The sequence below is a fragment of the Borostomias antarcticus genome (assembly GCF_949987555.1).
Source record: "Borostomias antarcticus genome assembly, chromosome: 18".
NCBI lineage: Eukaryota > Metazoa > Chordata > Actinopteri > Stomiiformes > Stomiidae > Borostomias > Borostomias antarcticus.
The window spans coordinates 13,779,464-13,804,463 of record NC_140251.1 but is presented as its reverse complement, the minus strand read 5'-3'; the positions used below and the strand labels follow the sequence as shown (position 1 = coordinate 13,804,463).

The 25,000-nt window shown below is 47.8% G+C and overlaps 2 protein-coding genes across 3 annotated transcripts in view; one reads left to right on the top strand and one right to left on the bottom strand.

Moving 5' to 3' along the window:
• Window positions 1-1,070: 1,070 nt before the first annotated feature.
• LOC311320618 (G-protein coupled receptor 22-like) lies at window positions 1,071-2,378 on the top strand (the record flags this gene model as incomplete). The annotated part of the gene is made up of 1 exon (XM_084452413.1): window positions 1,071-2,378. One exon carries the CDS (start codon window positions 1,071-1,073, stop codon window positions 2,376-2,378), a length of 1,308 nt encoding a protein of 435 aa, XP_084308539.1.
• A 16,626-nt stretch (window positions 2,379-19,004) lies between these two features.
• csnk2a2b (casein kinase 2, alpha prime polypeptide b) overlaps window positions 19,005-25,000 on the bottom strand; it is a 12,332-nt gene continuing 6,336 nt past the window's right edge. For both annotated transcript variants that reach the window (XM_084452908.1, XM_084452909.1), the window contains 4 exons: window positions 22,476-22,576; window positions 21,642-21,790; window positions 20,991-21,073; window positions 19,005-19,233 (listed from right to left, as the gene is read on the bottom strand). In XM_084452908.1, the coding sequence (XP_084309034.1) occupies window positions 20,997-21,073; window positions 21,642-21,790; window positions 22,476-22,576 (327 nt within the window). In that variant the 3' untranslated portion in view covers window positions 19,005-19,233; window positions 20,991-20,996. The remainder of the gene's footprint in view (window positions 19,234-20,990; window positions 21,074-21,641; window positions 21,791-22,475; window positions 22,577-25,000) is intronic.

Below are 25,000 nucleotides of genomic sequence, written 5' to 3'. Positions count from 1 at the left end.
ATAGGCGTCTAGGCACTATCTCCTACTCTGCTGAACGTGGGATTCTACTGGCACGCTACCAAACATCGGCCGGTGTTCAGCCGGAAGAGCCAAGCAGCGGAGCAGCAACAGTCACCTGGGGAGGGAGAGGTGCTTCTTCCCGGGAGGGAGGAGTCCCCAGGAGACAGAGAAGCCTGGCTGTCTAGCCGCTGGAGCCCAACCGTACTCCCCGTCCTGGGGCAGGCCTCCGATGCCCGTCTCTGAGGATCTAACCTGGACTCTCTGACCTGATCACACACCCCTGGGGCTGAGACTGAGCTAGAGGGAAGGGTAAGTCACATGGTGCGTGTAGAATAGGTGTGAGGGCAGTAGACTTCATTTTACGTCACCATTATCATTTATGTCATTCAACTGTAGCTAGTGTGCAACTTCATACTTACTGACTACACCTGTTTTCAAGTTGTTGTTTTTTTAAGTTAAAATATATAGCGTAATGTTTAATGCAAGTTCAAAAGGTAATGAAATCAAAGCAATGTGACACCTTCTGTTTAGAATTCACATGGACTCCACAGATACGTCAAACACAAACACACCCATGTGTAAATGAATATTATAAAATACTGTTGTGCAAAATTGCTTTTGTGAAATCTCCCGATGACTACAGCATGATGTGGTCTGGGATCATGATTAAAGTAGTCCTAGCACCACAACAGTTGCGGGACGTCATTGAACACAGGCCATCTCATCTGCTGGACATGGGCAGGAGTTGCCGTGCTTTTCAAGCGTGTGCTCTCAGCGCTTTTCAGAGATGGAGAAGATTTCCTTATTATTTGATGTCTGACAGCATTATCACTGACTGGCTTTCACACATAAAAGGATTCTTTCATTCGGGCATTGTGAGAAAAATCTGCTGCTCCAGTTCTAGTCGGTGTTTGAGATTCAGACAAATGAATCTGCGCAGTGTTCCTCTAATCAAACCCCCTACTGTCCAACACCAAAACTTTTTCTCTCCCTCCCTCTCTCTTTCTCTCTCCATTCCCCTCTCCCTCAACCCCCCGCCCCCCCCCCCCCCCCCCCCCACCTACAGGATAATGCATGTCCTTCCCCCTCCGGAAGAAGCCATTATGAGCAACGTCACTGTCACCGATAACATCGAGCCAATCGGCCGTACCATGAGTCCGGCCACGCCCTACTCCTACCCAATCAGCTTCCAGGTCTCCCTCACAGGCTTCCTCATGCTGGAGATTGTGCTGGGCCTGAGCTCCAACCTCACCGTGCTGGCCCTGTACTGCATGAAGTCCAACCTCATCAGCTCCGTGTCCAACATCGTCACCATGAACCTGCACGTTCTGGACGTGCTGGTGTGCGTGGGCTGCATCCCCCTCACCATCGTGGTGCTGCTGCTCTCACTGCAGGAAGACACCGCCCTGGTCTGCTGCTTCCACGAGGCCTGCGTCTCCTTTGCCAGCGTCGCCACTGCCGCCAACGTGCTGGCCATCACCCTGGACCGCTACGACATCTCCGTCAAGCCGGCCAACCGGGTACTGACCATGGGCCGAGCCCTGTCCCTGCTGGCGGCCATTTGGGTGCTGTCCTTCCTCAGCTTCCTGGTGCCTTTCATCGAGGTGGGCTTCTTCAGCCAGAACCGAGTGGATATGAACCAGACCCTCGTGGCTACGGTGGCCCACACCAACCAGTACTACACAGAGCTGGGCCTCTACTACCACCTGCTGGCCCAGATCCCCATTTTCTTCTTCACCGTGGTGGTCATGCTCATCACCTACTCCAAGATCCTGCAGGCGCTCAACATCCGCATCGGCACGCGTTTCCACGCCTCGCAGAAGAAGAAGGCCAAGAGGAAAAAGAGGCCGTCCATGACGGCGATGACGACCCCGCAGGAGGCCGCCGACGGCTCCCAGAGCAGCGGCGGCCGCAACCCCACGCTGGGCATGCGCACCTCCGTGTCCGTCATCATCGCCCTGCGACGGGCCGTCAAACGCCACCGCGAGAGGCGGGAGCGCCAGAAGAGGGTGTTCAGGATGTCGCTCCTCATCGTGTCCACGTTCCTGCTGTGCTGGACGCCCATCACGGTGCTCAATACGGTCATCTTGAGCGTGGGGCCCAGCGACCTCACGGTCAAGCTGAGGCTGGGCTTCCTGGTCATGGCCTATGGGACCACTATCTTCCACCCTCTGCTCTATGCCTTCACCAGGCAGAAGTTCCAGAAGGTTCTCAAGAGCAAGATGAAGAAGAGGGTGGTGTCCATCGTCGAGGTGGACCCTCTGCCCAACAACGCGGTCATCCATAACTCGTGGATTGACCCCAAGAGGAACAAAAAGGTGACATTTGAGGACAACGAGGCCAGACAGAAGTGTCTGTCTTCTGAGGATGTGGAGTGATTGAACTACTGAGGACACTCTTCAAAGAAAAGGACAAATCCTATTCATCAGGTTGTGATGAAAAAAAGGGAATAACTTACCCAAAGCAGCAATGTAAATGTTCTGTGTATTTAAATGTACAAAACAGCAGATGTGGATAATTTATTACTATTTATTGATAACAAAGCGTAGATGCAAAAAGTAACTTTCCTATAGATAGGCTGTTCTGTAGATATTGCATGGCTTTTTGTAACTGTGGCGATATATACATGGTGTACATATGAGATATAGGATGGCATTTAAAATAGAGCAGTAGGAGTTATATATGTATACTGTATCTGTATTTATAATAAATTTTGTGTTCTCTCACCTAGCGTATACAGTAGTCACAGGTTCTGTATATCCTGTCCTGTCCCCTCCCCCATGGCTAAGCACACGTTTGAGAATCCATAACAGCAGAAATAGCACAGCCATTCGTCACAGTGTCACATTTCATCCTGCGCCGCGCAATCTATCGCCTGTGAGTGGTGACTTACAGCAGAGGGAAGCCTCTGAGGCCAACAGGTCAGATTAGGAGCAGGCTTTATGTATGAGGAGGCTGCAAAGAGAGAGGGAGAGGGGGATAAAGAGAGAGGGACAGAGGGAGGGAGACAGAGAGAGAGAGAGAGAGAGAGAGAGAGAGAGAGAGGGAGAGGGGGATCAAGAGAGAGGGACAGAGGGAGGGAGACAGAGAGAGAGAGGGAGAGAGAGAGAGAGAGGGAGAGAGAGAGGGAGAGAGGGATAAAGAGAGAGGGACAGAGGGAGGGAGACGGAGAGAGAGAGGGAGAGAGAGAGAGGGAGAGAGGAGAAAGAGATATTGGGGGGTAGAGTGATATAAAAGAGGTGTGGTGGATTTGTTGTCTCTTCTGTGGGGATGGTGAGGTGGTTTATGACCAGGATTCTCAGGGGTAAACCAGAGTACGTGCACACCAGCCCACAAATCTCATACTCTGGTTTGACGTGGTTTGACGTGAGCAAGATACAATGAAAACAGTCGGCTGTTTTATTTTAACTGCCAGTCTCTGAGAAATTGTGAAATATTCAGTGGTATTATTTTTGGCAAGATGTATAGCCTGAAAGAAAAGGCGGACAGAGACTCAAACAGGGATTTGTTCAGAGTGGTTGAAAAACAATGGTCAGAGATTATTTCTACAATCTTCATGGTGATCTTGTCATGTTTGTGTCATCAGCTCATCAGAAGGACTGAGCATAATGCTTCCATAACATCCTAATCATAACAGACATCAAATTCTGAAAGTTCTGTGTAAAGGAAATCTGTTTCTAGACACATTATACATGTTAGAAATTGCTGAAAACATGTGAAACGACTGTGAACTAGCCTATGTAGTATTGAATTGTGGAGTTAGACCATTAAACTGTTTTTCATGCTCTTTATTTTCTTGATTTTTTAACCTCACCGCTCTGGACCAACATCATTTAAAGTAAAGTTGTAAAGTCAATTCAGAAAGCCCTGTAGCTTACTGTAGCCATCCGGTGCATTCTGGCAGAAAGTCCTGAGTACAAACTTCTCATATGTGGTATTTGAATGGATGTAGATCAACTTTCCAACAAAAGTTACTCACCCAGCGCATACAGTACGCCGAAAAGGTTTCTACCCAACGTCTGTGTGGCCGACAGCATCAGCGCAGTAGTGTTTTCTCTGCTACGTGTGTCCCTGTTCCCCATAGACATGGGGAAAGAATCCAGCTGTACATTTTAAAATGTTTAATCATTCAAATTTGTCTGGGTGATTAATCATCTTTCTGTGGAGTGAGAGACTCAGAACACATATTTATCATTGCTTTACACATTTGAAATACAGTCCAGCATCCAGGCATGCTGTGCAGAAGAACACTGTGCCACGTTTTCCCTGCAATGCAGTCCATTTTCCTTTTTGCTTTGATCAAAATACGCTGTTTGACTCTAAATGTATGAACGAGGCTAGAGCTCTTTAGCCTGTCAAGAGGGGGAGATAATTTATTTATATTTCTGTTGAGAATTTAGCACTCCCTCCCCTTTTGTTCTGTACAAAGAAATTGTCACCTTACAGTACTAATACATTGGTCTGGCGAAAGGATGACGCCTAGCTAGTGCTGTAATGTACTTTGCATTAGTATATACAACTATGGTGGCCCTGCTGGGGCATTGCCTCTCACTCACACGTAAACAGCATAACAATCAGCTGGTCAAAGATTACAAACAATATGTGACACACACACACGCACGCACACACACACACGCACGCACGCACGCACACACACACACGCACACACACACGTAGTCACACACACACTGTACAGTATATGAGCATATCTCAGATTCTCCATCTCAGGTAGTGTTGTGTGTGAATGTGAGTGTGTGTGAGTGTGAGTGCGTGTGTGTGTGTGCGTAAGTGTGTGTGTGTGTGTGTGTGTGTGCGTGTGTGAGTGCGTTTGTTTAAGCATCTCTTTCAACTGTGTGAGTATAGACCTGTAGGCTACCAGGGGTTAACCAAACCCAGACAGTCACACGCTGTGCATCCCGCTGCTAGTTTGTGGATATTGATGCAGGGTTGTTTATAACCCTGCTGTAAACAGGCTGCATGGATTTCCCAGTAGCCCAGCGTTGATTGACAGTGGAGATGAGGTGTGAGCCAACAACGAGAGCTGGAAACCCAGATTAGCAACAGACTGACACAGAGGGCAGGGAAACGGACCTGACCAGACGCTTCAGACGGTTACCGGAGCACCAACACCAAACCCAGGTTGTGATAGTAGTGGTTCACACAACCTAAAGTGTGGATGCCTCGTCTCTAATGAGTATCAGTGGACGCAGTGGAGTTCTAGTTCAATATAGTGTCCCACACTCATTTGCATTACTGGTATTGATTCTCTAAACAGGGATTCACTTACTCTCCAGCTGTCATTACAAACTACTCCATGGATAGATCAAAACTCATTCTACTTGATTACCCTCGAAAATTACTCCTGTGAATGAATGCAGGTGTGTGTGTGTGTGTGTGTGTGTGTGTGTGTGTGTGTGTGTGTGTGTGTGTGTGTGCTTAGGGCTGCTCGATTATGGCAAAAATCATAATCACGATTATTTTGATTGATATTGAGATCACGATTATTTAACACGATTATTCATTGATTTTTTTTTTTAATCAAAAGTTAACATTTTCTTAACAAATCAAATTATACATTGACTTTGATAACAATTAATTTATTATATGTTGACAGTGGCTTTTCTTTTTAACAATGTTCTTTGGATTAGATACATGTCTCCCATGGGAGACGAATAGTGAACCTTGACCTTGATAAATAAATAAATAAAAGTGCCAAAACTGATAAATAAAGAAGCTTCAAAGCACCGCCACCACCACAGAAGAAGACTACCTCGGAAAAATAATTTCACTAGGACAGCACGCGTATAAATAAGTTATTTAATGGTAGCGCCGAGGTTTCAAAACCCAGCATTTGTTAAAATAGACGCTTTTGTTTAGGTGAGTGAAGTTTCATGTTTATCTGACACTTGTAAATATGAGCGCCTCTCCTAAATAGGCCGACACCGATTTATTTTGACGGCAAAGTGAATGGAGCAGGAAAGGACTGTTGTCTGGCATGAGTGAGCGGAATGCACTGAGAAGGGCTACTTTGAGGGTCAGCTACGACTGCGTAGCAAATTTTACACACCGTGTCAACTTGGTCCAAATCTGTCTCCGCGAACCCATAGTGTTTCCACACCACTGACGTTGTTTTAGCTCTCTTGTCCACCTCTCGTTCTGCTGCCATAATCTTCTTCTTGTCGTGTTTTGTTCGAGAGGAGCATGCGTGCGCCTCGCTTGACAACTCATCTCGCTTTGAACTCAAGTGTTTGTTTTGGGGCTTTGGGGGGGGCGGGGAGGGGTCAAGCACAGTATAGCTCTGCAGTGTAGGGTGCACTTGATTTGTGCTAAATCGTTTTATGGCGATTATTTTGTTTTAATGATCGTCGATTAATCGAGCAGCCCTATGTGTACTTATACCATATGTCCCTAACCTTAATTAGAGAGATATACTGTAGCCAGACAGCCAGCCCCAAGCTGCCCCAAGCTAAACCTCTGTCCACAGACTCTGCTTTGATCCAGGACAAGCTTTTAGAATTGGTACAGAGCCAATACTGTCCTGGATCCTGTGCTCATCTGAGATACAGCATAATGAGAGCACATACTATATATGTATCTATGTGCAGTGTATTAAGTCAATTAAGTATATTAAGTACATTAACTAAATTTGTAAATTAAGTAATTAAGTAAATTAAGTAAATGTGTTATTTGGAAATGGAAATATTAGAGTCTATCTGTATCGAGCACTGTGACTGTACATCGTACATTAGCCTACATGTGACAAACAAAAGGAATCTTGAATCTCTTAAGGCGCACAATGTAAATGGTAAATGGACTGCACTTATATAGCGCTTTTCCACCTTAGCGGCACTCAAAGCGCTTTACAATGGCCTCTCATTCACTATTCACACAACAATGGCCTCTCATTCACCCATTCACACACACATTTACACACCAATGGCGGCAGCTGCCATGCAAGGTGTTAACCTACTCATTGGGAGCAATTTGGGGTTAGGTGTTTTGCTCAAGGACACTTTGACATGTGGACAGTCGGAGCTGGGATTCGAACCGCTGACCCTTCGATCATTGAACGACCCGCTCTACCAACTGAGCTACAGCCGCCCCTAGTAATGTAGTGGTATCTAGCGGTGAGGATGCAGATTGTAACCAGCTTACCCCCATCCTTCCAACTTACCCCCATCCTTCCAACTTACCCCCATCCCCCCAACTTACCCCCATCCTTCCAACTTACCCCCATCCTTCCAATTTACCCCCATCCCCCCAACTTACCCCCATCCTTCCAACTTACCCCCATCCTTCCAATTTACCCCCATCCCCCCAACTTACCCCCATCCTTCCAACTTACCCCCATCCTTCCAATTTACCCCCATCCTTCCAATTTACCCCCATCCCCCCAACTTACCCCCATCCTTCCAACTTACCCCCATCCTTCCAACTTACCCCCATCCTTCCAACTTACCCCCATCCTTCCAATTTACCCCCATCCCCCCAACTTACCCCCATCCTTCCAACTTACCCCATCCCCCCAACTTACCCCCATCCTTCCAACTTACCCCCATCCTTCCAACTTACCCCCATCCTTCCAACTTACCCCCATCCTTCCAATTTACCCCCATCCCCCCAACTTACCCCCATCCCCCCAACTTACCCCCATCCTTCCAACTTACCCCCATCCTTCCAACTTACCCCCATCCCCCCAACTTACCCCCATCCTTCCAATTTACCCCCATCCTTCCAACTTACCCCCATCCCCCCAACTTACCCCCATCCTTCTAACTTACCCCATCCCCCCAACTTACCCCCATCCTTCCAACTTACCCCCATCCTTCCAACTTACCCCCATCCTTCCAACTTACCCCCATCCCCCCAACTAACCCCCATCCTTCCAACTTACCCCCATCCTTCCAACTTACCCCCATCCTTCCAACTTACCCCCATCCTCCACCCTTCCAACTTACCCCCATCCCCCCAACTTACCCCCATCCTTCCAACTTACCCCCATCCTCCACCCTTCCAACTTACCCCCATCCCCCCAACTAACCCCCATCCTTCCAACTTACCCCCATCCTTCCAACTTACCCCCATCCTTCCAACTTACCCCCATCCTCCACCCTTCCAACTTACCCCCATCCCCCCAACTTACCCCCGTCCTCCATCCTTCCAACTTACCCCCATCCTTCCAACTTACCCCCATCCCCCCAACTTACCCCCATCCCCCCAACTTACCCCCGTCCTCCATCCTTCCAACTTACCCCCATCCTTCCAACTTACCCCCATCCTTCCAACTTACCCCCATCCCTCATCCTTCCAACTTACCCCCATCCCCCCAACTTACCCCCATCCCTCATCCTTCCAACTTACCCCCACCCCTCATCCTTCCAACTTACCCCCATCCCCCACCCTTCCAACTTACCCCCATTCCCCCAATTTACCCCCATCCTTCTAACTTACCCCCATCCTCCATCCTTCCAACTTACCCCCATCCCCCATCCTTCCAACTTACCCCCATCCCCCACCCTTCCAACTTACCCCCATTCCCCCAATTTACCCCCATCCTTCTAACTTACCCCCATCCTTCCAACTTACCCCCATCCCCCCAACTTACCCCGATCCTTTCAACTTACCCCCATCCCCCCAACTTACCCCCATCCCCCCAACTTACCCCCATCCCCCCAACTTACCCCCATCCTTCTAACTTACCCCGATCCTTTCAACTTACCCCCATCCCCCCAACTTACCCCCATCCCCCCAACTTACCCCCATCCTTCCAACTTAACCCCATCCTTCCAACTTACCCCCATCCTTCCAACTTACCCCCATCCTTCCAACTTACCCCCTTCCTTCCAACTTACCCCCATCCTTCCAACTTACCCCATCCCCCCAACTTACCCCATCCCCCACCCTTCCAACTTACCCCCATCCTTCCAACTTACCCCCTTCCTTCCAACTTACCCCCATCCTTCCAACTTACCCCCATCCCTCCAACTTACCCCCATCCTTCCAACTTACCCCCTTCCTTCCAACTTACCCCCATCCCCCCAACTTACCCCATCCCTTATCCTCCCTCACCCCACCCTTTCCAATGACACAGGGGAAGCAACAAGCCTTATTTTCTTGGCATTACACAGTAATTAACACATATTTATGAATATTATATAATATTTCTGCCAAGTCTGTTCCACTACATGCCACTGCATTCTACACACTGCACCTTTAAAGTGTCAAGACAGCATGCTGTAAAGGGTTGTGATGAACGCATAAGACATTGACCTGTGACTTCTATGCCCATAACACTCCGCTGACATGCGATTTCAATCTAAGTGATTCAGTAGTGCTATCAAGTACGTCAGGAATAGTGCCAGAGAAAGATAACTCACATCAACTCAAATCAGTGAGTAATACACCCCCTGAAAAATATTTCATCCCTGAAAATCAATCTGTTTGTCTCTTTCTTATATTCTATTCTTCATCCATATTAGAGCTACTTTCTAAACATGTCAATCATCCCACTTGGAGGAAATTGGACTGATGCCTCAGGGAATGAAAATTTCTCTATTCAAGTTCAGGTCCCTTCTCCAAACAAAAAAGCAATTTGGCCCAGCCAAACTTTTAATTACATCTCGGTATGTATCTGAGGAGTGAGGTGACACACCCTACCTGCCTTCTGACAACACAAGACCATACAAGGAGACCCCCCCCCCCCCACACACACACACAAACCAGCACAACTTAATATTCATGAACACAGGACCAGACAGGGACACACTCCAGCCCCACACCTCTCAGATCAACTTTATATTCATGAACTGTTGCCGAGGTTAGTTCTAGACCCCGGTGTCGGCCCGTCAGGTCTCTCCAAGGGTGTCCAGGATGCCACCTCTGTGTTCCCAATACAAGTGACCTGTGGTGGCTAATGAGGATATCAGCGAGGTGGGCTAACCCGAGGTGACTGCGGGTGGTCAGTCGATAGTCTTACCCGGGGAGGCAATGTCAATACGAGAAGGTCAACACCACGGCTTATTGAAATCACTTGACCTGGCGTGACCCCTCCTCCTGCTCTGTCCTCCTCCCACCAGGCCTTGGCCTTCCCTTAAACCCTCAGTCCTCGCCTCCTCTCCGCTCCCTCAGGCACACCCCAGGTCTGCTGTCTCTCTGCTCCCTCAGGCACACCCCAGGTCTGCTGTCTCTCTCCTCCCTCAGGCACACCCCAGGTCTGCTGTCTCTCTGCTCCCTCAGGCACACCCCAGGTCTGCTGTCTCTCTGTTCCCTCAGGCACACCCCAGGTCTGCTGTCTCTCTGCTCCCTCAGGCACACCCCAGGTCTGCTGTCTCTCTCCCTCAGGCACACCCCAGGTCTGCTGTCTCTCCCCTCCCTCAGGCACACCCCAGGTCTGCTGTCTCTCTTCTCCCTCAGGCACACCCCAGGTCTGCTGTCTCTCTGCTCCCTCAGGCACACCCCAGGTCTGCTGTCTCTCTGTTCCCTCAGGCACACCCCAGGTCTGCTGTCTCTGCTCCCTCAGGCACACCCCAGGTCTGCCTCCTCTCCGCTCCCTCAGGCACACCCCAGGTCTGCTGTCTCCCCTCCCTCAGGCACACCCCAGGTCCTCGCCTCCTCTCTCCTCCCTCAGGCACACCCCAGGTCTGCTGTCTCTCTGCTCCCTCAGGCCCACCCCAGGTCCTCGCCTCCTCTCTCCTCCCTCAGGCACACCCCAGGTCTGCTCTCTCTCTTCTCCCTCAGGCACACCCCAGGTCTGCTCTCTCTCTGCTCCCTCAGACACACCCCAGGTCTGCTGTCTCTCAGGGACACCCCAGGTCTGCTGTCTCTCCGCCCCCTCAGGCACACCCCAGGTCTGCTGTCTCTCTGCTCCCTCAGGCACACCCCAGGTCTGCTGTCTCTCTCCTCCCTCAGACACACCCCAGGTCTGCTGTCTCTCCGCCCCCTCAGGCACACCCCAGGTCTGCTCTCTCCGCTCCCTCAGGCCCACCCCAGGTCTGCTGTCTCTCTGCTCCCTCAGGCACACCCCAGGTCTGCTGTCTCTCTGCTCCCTCAGGCACACCCCAGGTCTGCTGTCTCTCTCCCTCAGACACACCCCAGGTCTGCTGTCTCTCTTCTCCCTCAGGCACACCCCTGGTCTGCTGTCTCTCTGCTCCCTCAGGCACATCCCAGGTCTGCTGTCTTAGCCAGCCTCCCCCCCCCCCCCCCTACATCCACATCCCTCCATTGCCTGGGCTCTCTATCCAGCCACAGACCCAGAGAATAAAAAACAGGGAAAATCACATTAGCCCACCCGCATGGCGGCTCTATTGCATTAGGTTAGCGAACACTCAACTGCAATTTTGCTTTCATGGAGAGGAAAAAAGGGCACCAAGCGCCCAAGCCGATACCGTTTGAAAAATTGTTTCTCACGGTCAATTTCCAAAATGTTGCTCTCACCAAACGGCAGTGTGACAGGCAGAAATTGACTTAAAACGCTGACATATAACAAATAATTTTGAATTTAGAGCCTGGCTGAAATGTACCAATGTGACCAAGTCGATGGAGACCGTGGAGAGGTGCACCCTGGGAATCAAAGGCCAGCAGATCAATAGAGAGTGACCTCTAACTGGTGTGACCTTAATGGCATCACTGAGTGGAATTTGGAGGCAATGATACTGGTGCCGGCCTCGAAATCAATCCTGTGATTGCTATCTAGCTGCTTCTTCATCCGGAGGGGCGGAGCATTTAACGAGCTCTCACCTCTCTCCACTATCAACAGCTCAACATTACAGCACTGAAGGCCCCTGGAGAGGAATCACATTTACTAATGCAAATAACAGGGCAAGACTCACTCAATATTCATCAATGTCTTCCACTATTGGAATCCTACACTAAATAATTGATTGTATAACTTGGGTATGTATTCTCCTATCACACAAAGCAGAAAATCTGAATGACACTACGAGGTCAAAATTGAGATATAGTACGCAATATATTGAAGCAATAACGGATGAGAGGGTGTGGTACATCACCAATATGCCGTCCCCTGTGCTTGTGTGGGTTTGTGGGTGTGTGTGTGTGTGTGTCTGTGTGTGTGTGTGTGGGTTTGTGTGTGTGTGTGTGTGTGTGCCCCTGTCTGCATGTCAGGCTGATTGTTTTATCAGGGAGTGACAGTGTCTGCTGCGAGCGGGGGGGGGGGGGGGGGGGGGGAGGGGGGAGAGAACAGCAAGGGGGTCATCGCCCTCCAGCTCCTCTCACCATCCTGCTGGCTGGTGTCTGATGATTACAACACGTCTCTCTCTGGCTGGTGTCTGGTGATTACAACACGTCTCTCTCCCCACCAACGGAGAGATCTACACCCACAGAGCCCTGCTGGGAACGGAGAGAGAAGGAGCTCTACTCAGGTCAATAGAAGATGGTCTCCAACAGCTTACAGCCTTCACTATACTTACAGTCCTATGGGAAAACTTATGTCTGTCTAATGCTTTACTAATATTGCCGCCTTTGTACATGGTGTGCCGTTAGTGACAAACATGTCACACCCACTCTCTATGACGTCCTTTTTGTAAGAAGTGAAATCCCATCAAACTTAATTCATATGAAGTCCATTATAAAGGTTCAGTTCACTCTATGGTGCATCTACTTGGCCTGTGGGAGTGACCAGCTTATGATCAGCTTATAAAGTAGCCTAGCATGGGTCCAGACATTCGGATCGGCCCACTCCAAGGTCTCAGATCTCAACAGTGTAACAAGTTTACATTTTGTCTGATAACAGACAAAGAGTAACCTACAACGCCCTCAACAGTCACAAGAGTCTGGAGGATCATATCTGTGATATATGTTGCTGATTGCCAATACTTTGCTGGAATGGTGTTACACTGCCAACACTTGTCTGTTGGGTCAGGGAGGGAATCGAAAGAGGAGTCTAAGAACGGTAAATTATCCAGCTCCCATAAAGCTAAAGTGCAGTTGTATTTGTGAACATCCAGAAGTCCTTCAACACCCCTGACAGGAAAGTTGCTACCATAAAGCAGGTGTCAACTCTTTCTGTGAATGCTGGTGAACAGAGGCTTCAAATCAGTGGTTGAGATTTCCAGTCAACTTGACAATCGGGAGAGGGGGGATCAGATTTTCTGCCATGCCATTTTACAAATGTCTTTTGAATCGGACAGGTCTTTTTATGTGCTAAATGATTCATAATCTCCAAGTAGCCTACTGTAGTGCCAGATTTTGGAAGAAAATTGTTCAGAATCAGAATTAAAATCAGAATTTGGTTTAGCCTGCATTTTCACATACAAGGAATTTGACTCTGCCGACGGTACACAGAGGACTTGCATAGCGCAATAAAACAAGAAAATAAGTTAAACATAATTAATTAATTAAGTAATTAAGTAAGTAATTAATTACTTTAAAAAAAGGCTTATGAAGTGAATTAGTGAGGATATTATGAGTTCTGCATGAAGTATATCTAGCATATGTACATTAATTAAAAGTTTAATATGTTATATAGATAGTAGCCCACATAGTAAAGACAGTACATTACATATAAGTCTAATATATATATATATATATATATATATATATATATATATACAATTAGAAGCACATAACAGGCACGAAGGCTAAAAGAGGCACTCAAGCCAGTGTTCCCGGATGGTAGACAAGTACCTGACAGAGCTACGGCCAGGATCTGTCATCAGTTTCAATGATGTCATTCAGAGAGCGGTCAAGTCTGCACATCAATGTGAAGGTCAGATTCCTCAACAGGGCCATGAAGGTGGTGAGTCCAAGGTTACAAAAAAGCTCACTGGCTCTGGTACTCCTGGGTTTCTTCAGCAGAATCCTCAGGCAGTCATTGTAAGCTACCTGCAGCTTGCGCAAGCTCTCCTTCTTCTAGTTCACCCAGAGGGGAGCTGTATAGAGAGGGGTGCAGTAAGCTCAAAACAGGGTCACTTTAACATCAACAGCACAGTAGTGACATTTTCTGACCAGCATATTAGCTTGGACATAGAGCATTCTCCTCTGTCTGTACATATCAGCGTCATCCTCCATTGTGTCAGTGATAATGTGTCCCAGGTATTTTGTACTATTGGACACACACAGGGTTTGCCCTGAGAGATGAAACACAGGAAACTCAAGTTCCAGGTCTTCCTTAGTCCTACATATCAGTACCATACTCTTTTTGGCATTATACTCAACATCAAAATCAACCCCATAGACTGAGCAGATATTAAGCAACTGTTGAAACCCAGCGCTACTGGGGGATAGAATGGCCAGGTCATCCACATACATAAAATGGTTGATCAGGGTCTCACCTATCATGCATCCTGTCCTGCACCCCCCCAGCTGCTTAGACAGGTCGTCCATATAGAGATTGAAGAGGGCTGGGGATAAAAGCCCCCCCTGCCGGACCCCATTACCAACACTGAAGGGGGTGGATAATATGTTCCCCCATTTTACCTGCATCCGCTGGTTAGCATACCAGTAAGCTAGGATGCGTACTAGTATACTAGGCACACCCCTAAGCTTAAGCTTGTTAAAAAGCTTGTAATGGTGGACGCGGTCAAAGGCTTTGGATGCATCAATGAAACCAATAAGCATAGTAGAGCCCTGCCTTCTATATGTCTCTACCGCTTCTTTGAGAGCATAAATACATAGGTCAGTACTGTGCCTGGGCTTAAAGCCCAATTGATTATCCGTGGTGGTTATATACACACTTAACCTGTCAAGTAGCAGTTTTTCAAGCACTTTGGACAGAATGCTGGCTAGTGCTATGGGTCTGTAGTTATCAATACTACCTACTTTACTAGCTTTGTCTTTAATTACTGGAACAAGAGTAACCGACAACATGGAGTCTGGCAATGTGCCATGAGTCATCAGCCCTGTGAAGCAGGTAGACAGCAGCACGGCCAACCTGGGCCCAGCTAACTTGAAGTGCTCTGCTGTAATGTTGTCCAGGCCACTGGCTTTGTTGTCTGTAAGTTGTCCTGTGGCATTAAAAACAACATTGGTGTTAAAATAGATAGTTTCATCTTCTATGTTGCCTATATGATAAGGCTAACTTTTAATACAGTTGAACAAAGATGCATAGTGCTGCCTCCACAGGTCAGCTATGTCCACTGCATCTGTTACAACCTCTATATTACATGGGAGCGCTGCTTTAGCCCTGTTGATAGTTTTTACCTCTAAATATACCTCTACCTATAAATAAAATGGAAATAGATTGGCCGTGATAGACTGAAGTCCTTTGCCAGACGGGAGTTTTTCGAAGATGCTGTTACCAAGGTGGTGAAAGGGGCCGAATGGGCCGATGATCTTCCCTGCTCGCCTCCTGGTCCTGGAGTCGTACATGTCCTGGATAGTGGGCAGGTTGACCTTCTCTACTGGTCTCAAGAGGCTCCTTCTCTGCTGACTGAGTGATGCGCTGCCCTGCGGTTTGCCCTTGTAACCAAGCCTTGCCCTACTAAATCAGATATAACAGTCATGAGGTGAGGTATGGAGAGATGATGGCCGTGTCAAACTGGACCATAAGTACTTTTGCATAGCTTTTTTGGTAAGATAAGCATTTCAACTGAACTCCAAACATTCAAGCCGTGTAATATATAATATAGAGAACGGTTACAGCAGACGGTTCATATGAGTATGCTGCGGTCTCAATTGAATATAGGTTTGAAATTCAAACATGAGCAGGTTCACTCGACACACATTTTCCATTTCTGCACTGCTGCCACTGGAAAACTACTAGGAAAAGTCTGCTTTCCAACTCTGCTTGTCTCATTAAACAACAGCGCCCTCCTGTGGATAATTATATAGTTGCTTAGACCTCCTCAGCGATGATGCGTTGGGAGGCCGCACCAAGAGGTTGGGGTTTTGACGGCGAACGCATGCGTCCACTCACATTATTTATTAAAATTCGGGTTCATTTCAAGAGCATAGAGCAACTTGTAGGCTATGCCTACACTACTTCGAGGGGACATGGCAAGAGATATAAAAATCCTCTCCAGCCGTCACAGGGCCTACATTTTCAACCATTTCACTTTAATTCCTATATACCCAGGCATTTATATAATACAGACAAGAAGGCAAGCGCCGCCCGCTCAAGTAGAACGTGACGTTAACCGCAGCTGGTGTAGCTTGTAGCCAATGGCGAGTTGACGTGATGGCAGCTGTGTAGCCTGGGTGTAAATCAGAATCCCAGATAGACACGCCGATACCTCGGCGCCGGATCCTCCGGCTGGTCAGTGATAGCCGGGCCCCGTCCCGGTGAGCAGAGCTGTCCGTGAACAGCACCGGGGGGCCCCCGGATGATGGGGGCCCCTCACTCCCCCTGATCGTGAAGCACATGTCCGAAAGAGCTCAGCGCTAAATTGCCTGCAGACGACCTGATTCTGGGTGGGGGTCTCGTAAGTAGCAGAGCAGCTCCGACACTGCGGGGCCGGAGGTTAGAGTGGTCCGCGGTCGGCAGGCGGGCAGGTCGGTCGGTCGGTCGGTTGGGGCGGCCCGCACCGGTCCAAAGCACCGGAGCCTTTTCTTCACCAAGTTATAGGGATTACCAGGGACACATAGTTCCATTTGAGCCACGAGGCTCTTTTTTGAAATTTTGAAATGCCACATCAGAATCTTGTGAAACTCCACAGGTCAGACCCAGAGGCAGTCTACTACCACTGTGTAGCATAGAACCCGTGGCATCTTGGGTAGTTTTCTTTTAATCCTGATTTATGGTGCATTCATTTGTGGTCGGAGGTGGCAAGTCGCAAGTGGCAAAATACCTACCTCCGACCTGTGTGCATTCGAGCTATAGCGAATGATATATGATATTGACGTCAGCCGCCAACTGGGGGCTGAGAAACATATCCGAATTTGCGACGAGGAAGTGCGAGTTCATGCGGCGTTTTATTTAATCATTCCTAGTAGCAAGTTGCAATTTGCCACCTCCCAGTTATAAACGAATGCACCATTAATCCTGATTTAAGCAGTTTCTGGGACTTTAGAAGGCTTTTATTTTGGAATGCCACATCAGAATCTCGTGAAACTCCACGAGTCAGACCCAGAGGCAGTCTACTACCACTGTGTAGCATAGAACCCATGGCATCTTGAGTAGTTTTCTTTTAATCCTGATTTAATCCTTATTTAAACAGTTTTTGATAATTTAGAAGGCTTTTATTTTGAAATGCCACGTCAGAATCTTCACAGGCCCCTCCCTCCCAGCCTCTGTCCTCGGGGGCGGAGAGTAAAGAGGGCTCCTCCACAGTTGGCTCCTTGTACTGCCTCCACATAACACAATACATCGTGGGTGGAGGGAGTGAGACACAATAGAATTGTGGGAGGGGGTGATGCTCCACCCAAACCGAAGTTACTCTTTCTTAGTAGAGAGCTTGAAACTAGGAGGAGGACCTCAGGGTTCTAGACGTCGCACGAACTTGAATCAGTTCAGCCAGATATATTTTATCATGGCTTTGTGACTGCGTCAATAAACAGTTGAAAACCACGTGTAATATTTTGTACGTCAATCGGCACAGGTCCGTGTCTTTAACCAATTCCATAGTTTAGATTTTTCTATGATAAAGGGGAATTAAAAACTAGACAATGGGAGGCACTCAAATGACAGAACACATGTATACGTACCATGCCATTCCAGTCTAAGAGTGAACAATTATCAAAACCCAAAAGGCTATGTGAATTCTCTCCCTCCTGTTACACTAAATTTACAGAATACGCTCAATCTGAGACGGTTCAGGTTTCAGCGAGAGGGGGCAGGGTCATGCACACAGCTCAGGTCCCTGGACTGGAGGTAGTTGGTCCTAAGAATTTTTACAGCTCACTTATCTGGCCCCCGGGTGATTAAGCTTAGAAGAGGGTTATCTGTATATGTTCTTAGCCAATAGACACATTTTCAAGGATCTTATTGCTCGATCGTCTCGTTGAGAGAGGTCAGGGAAGACTTTTTACAGATCACTTTTCTGGCCCCCGGGTGAAACTGTTTTTTTGCTTCCCTCTGGAATATGTAGGGGTGGTACCTATGCCCACCCTCCCATTGCTCTCTGTAAAGCACATTGTGTTGCATCTGTGTATGAAATGCGCAATGCAAATACAGCTCGATTTGATTTGCGCTATAGCCTACATACTTCCACCCAGGAAAAGGGGTAGTAACCTATTAGCCTACACACTTTCACCCATGTAGAGGGTAGTAGCCTACATTCTACCCACTTCATCCAGGGAGAGGATATTAACCATTAGCCTTGGGAGAGGGGAGTAGTCTATAGCTTACACACTTCACCCAGGGAGAGGGTTGTAGCCTTTAGCCTAAACACTCTCTCGTTGCGTCCTTGCGTGTGTCATGCCGAAATGTGTCACTTGACGCAAGCAATAGTGCAATTCCTTGCGTTTCCACAAAACAAAACACAGAACGCAAGCTCTCGAGTCATGTTGGAGCTTGCGTTCACAACATCGCTTGCGTTGTTTGCGTCGACTATGAATCAGGCCTTATTGCTGCTTGCAGCTATATTGTTGTTGTTGTTGTTGTTGGTTTCAGATCTCTTGCTTGTTGGTTTCAGATCTCTTGCTTGTTGGTTTCAGATCTCTTGCAGCACGTAGTTCCGTTTCCATCCTCCAGGGGTCTATTCTAGCCAGGGAGAATCACATCAGCACACCTCGGCCAAAGAATCGCAACGCAGACGCGTTCATCTAAATAAAAATTATTTATTTCCATTAATATTCATCATCATCACCATCATCATCGTCATGGTGGTGGTCATTCTATGTAGAGCAGAGACGGGTCCACCATGCCACTCCAGGTTATCAGTAGTGTGTGGAAGGGGTCGCTCTGTCGTCCGACACGGGCCGAACGCTGGACAGACAGACGGACAGACCGTGGGGGGGGGGGGGGGCAGGCTAGCGCTCCATTTCATTCTCCATGCTGAGTTTAACAAGGGGGGTAATGATAGAGTTTGGGGTTGGGGGGGGGGGGGGGGGGGTCTTTGAACTTGTTCTGTTTACCTAATGATAAGGGAGGGGGGGGGGGGGGGGGGGGCAGCAGAGTGACGGCATCAAAGCTGGCTGGCTGCGTCACAGATGACCGGGACGAGCCAACCGTAGACTGACACAGAGAAGGAGTGTGTGTGTGTGTGTGTGTATGAGAGATAGAGAGAGCTCTGAGTGTGTGTGTGTTATTGGTCGCCACTGCTTTGATCCATAGTCACTGTACACTTGTAGAGGTTTCTGCCAGGAGGGTAAAAAGTTGAGGTAACAAACGTTCATCTGAAAGACAAGGAGTGGAGAGAGAGAAGGGGGGGGGGGGTCTGGTTGCTTATATAGAAAATACATAACTTCTTGGTGTGTGAGTGCGTATGTGTCTGGGTGAGTATGAGTGTGTATGTGTCTGGGTGAGTGTGAGTGTGTATGTGTCTGAGTGAGTGTGAGTGTGTATGTGTCTGGGTGAGTATGAGTGTGTATGTGTCTGGGTGAGTGTGAGTGTGTATGTGTCTGGGTGAGTGTGAGTGTGTATGTGTCTGAGTGAGTATGAGTGTGTATGTGTCTGGGTGAGTGTGAGTGTGTATGTGTCTGGGTGAGTATGAGTGTGTATGTGTCTGGGTGAGTATGAGTGTGTATGTGTCTGAGTGAGTGTGAGTGTGTATGTGTCTGGGTGAGTATGAGTGTGTATGTGTCTGGGTGAGTGTGTATGTGTCTGGGTGAGTATGAGTGTGTATGTGTCTGGGTGAGTATGAGTGTGTATGTGTCTGGGTGAGTATGAGTGTGTATGTGTCTGGGTGAGTATGAGTGTGTATGTGTCTGGGTGAGTATGAGTGTGTATGTGTCTGGGTGAGTATGAGTGTGTATGTGTCTGGGTGAGTATGAGTGTGTATGTGTCTGGGTGAGTATGAGTGTGTATGTCTGAGTGAGTGTGAGTGTGTATGTGTCTGGGTGAGTATGAGTGTGTATGTGTCTGGGTGAGTGTGTATGTGTCTGGGTGAGTGTGTATGTGTCTGGGTGAGTATGAGTGTGTATGTGTCTGAGTGAGTATGAGTGTGTATGTGTCTGGGTGAGTATGAGTGTGTATGTCTGAGTGAGTATGAGTGTGTATGTGTCTGGGTGAGTATGAGTGTGTATGTCTGAGTGAGTATGAGTGTGTATGTGTCTGGGTGAGTATGAGTGTGTATGTGTCTGAGTGAGTATGAGTGTGTATGTGTCTGGGTGAGTATGAGTGTGTATGTCTGAGTGAGTGTGAGTGTGTATGTGTCTGGGTGAGTGTGAGTGTGTATGTGTCTGGGTGAGTGTGTATGTGTCTGGGTGAGTATGAGTGTGTATGTGTCTGGGTGAGTGTGAGTGTGTATGTGTCTGGGTGAGTGTGTATGTGTCTGGGTGAGTATGAGTGTGTATGTGTCTGGGTGAGTATGAGTGTGTATGTGTCTGGGTGAGTATGAGTGTGTGTGTGTCTGGGTGAGTATGAGTGTGTATGTGTCTGGGTGAGTATGAGTGTGTATGTGTCTGGGTGAGTATGAGTGTGTGTGTGTCTGGGTGAGTATGAGTGTGTATGTGTCTGGGTGAGTGTGAGTGTGTGTGTGTCTGGGTAAGTATGAGTGTGTATGTGTCTGGGTGAGTGTGAGTGTGTATGTGTCTGAGTGAGTGTGAGTGTGTATGTGTCTGGGTGAGTGTGTATGTGTCTGGGTGAGTATGAGTGTGTATGTGTCTGGGTGAGTATGAGTGTGTATGTGTCTGGGTGAGTGTGAGTGTGTATGTGTCTGGGTGAGTGTGTATGTGTCTGGGTGAGTGTGAGTGTGTATGTGTCTGAGTGAGTGTGAGTGTGTATGTGTCTGGGTGAGTATGAGTGTGTATGTGTCTGGGTGAGTGTGAGTGTGTATGTGTCTGAGTGAGTGTGAGTGTGTATGTGTCTGGGTGAGTGTGAGTGTGTATGTGTCTGAGTGAGTGTGTATGTGTCTGGGTGAGTGTGAGTGTGTATGTGTCTGGGTGAGTATGAGTGTGTATGTGTCTGGGTGAGTATGAGTGTGTATGTGTACCTGCTTTCATCGAGCTGCGGTTGACCCAATGGACACCAGACTGCCGTCAGAGTTGGACAGAGACTGTTCCTTCACCACCGGGTCTGGAGGGACAAGGACCACCAGAGACAAGGCATGTTAGTTTAGGACATGTACACATAATGGAACCACTTCTAACCACAAGAGGGCGCTCTCTGCCTATTGTCATGAACAAACACCAATGCAACTTGATTCAAGTGTTCAACTAACGTTAATACCCAGTCAACATGGGTGACATTTAGTGCAAACAGGGTCCTTTTATCAGGCCGATATCCTCGCCAGCTGAAAACAAAACAAGAGGAATAGCCTGTAGTGCTCCGGTCCACTTGATCAGATCCAGTGCTCGTTTACCATGTTGCCCGCCGGCTGCCGAGAAGACGCGCTCGGATTTTAAGGATGTACGGTCTAGATACTGTAGATACAGGGGTTTTGCTGATTTGCGGCCATGTTGAAAAGATTGAATGCTAACGTCATGTGTTTTGTCATGATTAGGAGATGGGCGGGACTCGTGAGGATGTGTGACGTGTGCTGCTTTCCAGTAGCTTACTAATCAATTTTGAAGATCGATTATGAATTCGCTGATTTTACAGGGAGGGAGGGAGTGTGTGTGTGTGTGTGTCTCAATACACATACAGAAGTAGGGGTGCTCCATGGCTTCTGTGGCGGTCAGTCTTTGCTGGTGGTCGTATCTCAGCAGCTTGTCTAGCAGGTCCAGGGCCTCGGGGCTGACCAGATGCTGGTTCTCCGTCTGGACAAACTGCTCCCAGCGCTTCCTGGTCTGCCTGCAGGGGGGCGCCAGAGACACACACCTTTAACACCACCACCAACCCCTCTCACACCCAAATACAACAGCAGGCTGGTGCCTGGGAGGTGTGTGTGTGTGTGTCAAGGTTATTATAGTTAACGAAAACTAACTAAAAAACTAAAACTAGGTGTGAAAAAACATTTTAGTTAACTGAAATAAAAATAAAAACTAGACTTTACTAAAAAACGATAACTAACTAAAACTGTATTGTGTGTTTACAAAACTAACTAAAATAAACTAAAATTATTGAGAAAATGTCCTTAGTGTTAGTCTTTTTCATTTCATACATAAGCCTAGTATTTTGGGTGGATATGAAATCTATCCTCCATGTTCTTTAGCTGTGTCCCTGCGCAGAAGTAACCTGACGTGCGCCAGATGGTTTGTTTCACACGGAGTGAAACAACGTGAGCTCACGAGATCAGGATGGTCTGACAAGGCTAGCACAGAAGAAAAAAAAACTAAAACTAATACTGAAACTAATAAAAACGAAACTAAAACTAAGCATTTTCAAAAAAATAGAAACGAAACTAGCAAACCTGGTTTAAAACTAATAAAAACTAAACTGAAATTGAAAACAAAAAGTTAAAACGATATAAAAATAAAAACTAATGAAAAAAGCCAAACTATTATAACCTTGGTGTGCGCCAACCGCTGGTACTTACTGCCCTAGCAGGTCCTTGAAGCGAGGGTCCAGTTCGATGTGGTATTTGCGCAGGTAGCCGAACAGCTCGTCTGTCCCCAGGACTTTGGCAATGCGGACTAGCTGCAGACAGGACACACCACGTCACATGACGGCGCTGGACAGTTTGACACAGACATCTGATTGTTGTCCTGGCTGGACAGTTTTTTTAGGAAGACATTCAACAACAAACATCTTTGTCACGCAGTGAAACACACATCACACATGGTGAAGGGAGGCGTCAACGCCGAAATACACACACACACACACACACACACACACACACACACACACACGATTGGAGCGTCCACTGATGAAACTTGTTGCTCTTAACCCATCCCGACGTCCCTCCCTCAAGGGCAGCCGGGAGCAGACAGTAGGGCGGGCGGAGACGAGCCGGAGGGCCAATCAAGCGCTCCCGTCCATCTTCACCAGGGGCCGACAGCGCTAGAGATCTGTTCTTCTGTTTGTTTTTCACATTCGATTGTTCCGTTCTGAAACATTTTTTCCGCTCGTTTTCAAGATTCAACGTGAGAAACCTTGAAAAAAGACGTGTTCCGACACTCTCACAGTGGCTGTATGTGAGCCCGCAACCCGTCTTTGTGGTTAAATGCGTTAGCGTGCGCAGGGTATATAGAATGAATATCTTATTAGAAACAGCTAGATGGTGCAGCATGGACATATCATCAGTGATGAACCCGGGGTCAGAGGGTGTTTCGGGTCCTTGATCATCAGACCCCCTCACCTGGGCGACCCAGCCGGGGGTGATCAGCCATGGATCCCCCCTCTCCATCCACAGCCACCTCAAAGCTTTTTCTGACGCTTCGACGACGCTCCTGGTGGCTTTTCTCTCTTGCAACCCTCTAATGCCAAGGAGCCTGAGTGCCCGGTGTAGAGATGTCCTGGACATGCCCTGGACACGCCCTGGACACGCCCTGCAGACCCCCTCCATAGGCTCACAGCCAGCTTTAACTACATCCGTCTGGACATCTTTAACTACATCCGTCTGGACATCTTTAACTACATCTGTCTGGACATCTTTAACTACATCCGTCTGGACATCTTTAACTACATCTGTCTGGACATCTTTAACTACATCTGTCTGAGCATCTTTAACTACATCTGTCTGAGCATCTTTAACTACATCTGTCTGGACATCTTTAACTACATCCGTCTGGACATCTTTAACTACATCTGTTTCAGATGGATTAGTATATAAATCTTAATGGCTTATCGTGACAGCTCCTTCTTGACGTGATGAAGCTCCACTGAATGACTGTCATGAGACGCTAAATGGATGTGTGTGTGTGTGTGTGTGTGTGTGTGTGTGTGTGTGTGTGGATATGGCTGTAGAAGGAAGGTTGTTGATGTTCATAGCGGGGCAGGTTGAATGGTGTGTGTGTGTGTGTGTGTGTGTGTGTGTGTGTGTGTGTGTGTGTGTGTGTGTGTGTGGATATGGCTGTAGAAGGAAGGTTTTGTTCATAGCGGGGCAGGTTGAATGGTGTGTGTGTGTGTGTGTGTGTGTGTGTGTGTGTGTGTGTGTGGATATGGCTGTAGAAGGAAGGTTTTGTTCATAGCGGGGCAGGTTGAGGAGGAGTGTGGAGAGACTGTAGATACAGACAGAACATTTCCTTCTGTAGGGGGAAGATAACTAACTATCATCGTCATGGCATCCATATTAATGTTTATGACATAGCTTTGCCTGTGGGTCATATTGACTGGGCCCTCATGTCTTTCTCATGAATACTGTTTTTTAATGAATTCCTGCTGCAGCAGTGATTTCCTCTCTGGGGTCATAAAGCCTGTACTGTACCTGGTCATAGTGTTACTGTACCTGGTCATAGGGTTACTGTACCTGGTCATAGTGTTACTGTACCTGGTCATAGGGTTACTGTACCTGGTCGTAGTGTATCTGGTCATAGGGTTACTGTACCTGGTCATAGTGTACCTGGTCATAACTGTACCTGGTCATAGTGTTACTGTACCTGGTCAGTGTTACTGTACCTGGTCATAACTGTATCTGGTCATAGTGTTACTGTACCTGGTCATAGTGTTACTGTACCTGGTCATAGTGTTACTGTATCTGGTCATAACTGTACCTTGTCATAGTGTTACTGTACCTGGTCAGTGTTACTGTACCTGGTCAGTGTTACTGTACCTGGTCGTAGTGTATCTGGTCATAACTGTACCTTGTCATAGTGTTACTGTACCTGGTCAGTGTTACTGTACCTGGTCATAGTGTTACTGTACCTGGTCATAACTGTACCTGGTCATAGTGTACCTGGTCAGTGTTACTGTACCTGGTCGTAGTGTTACTGTACCTGGTCAGGGTTACTGTACCTGGTCATAGTGTACCTGGTCATAGTGTACCTGGTCATAACTGTACCTTGTCATAGTGTTACTGTACCTGGTCAGTGTTACTGTACCTGGTCATAGTGTACCTGGTCATAACTGTACCTTGTCATAGTGTTACTGTACCTGGTCAGTGTTACTGTACCTGGTCATAGT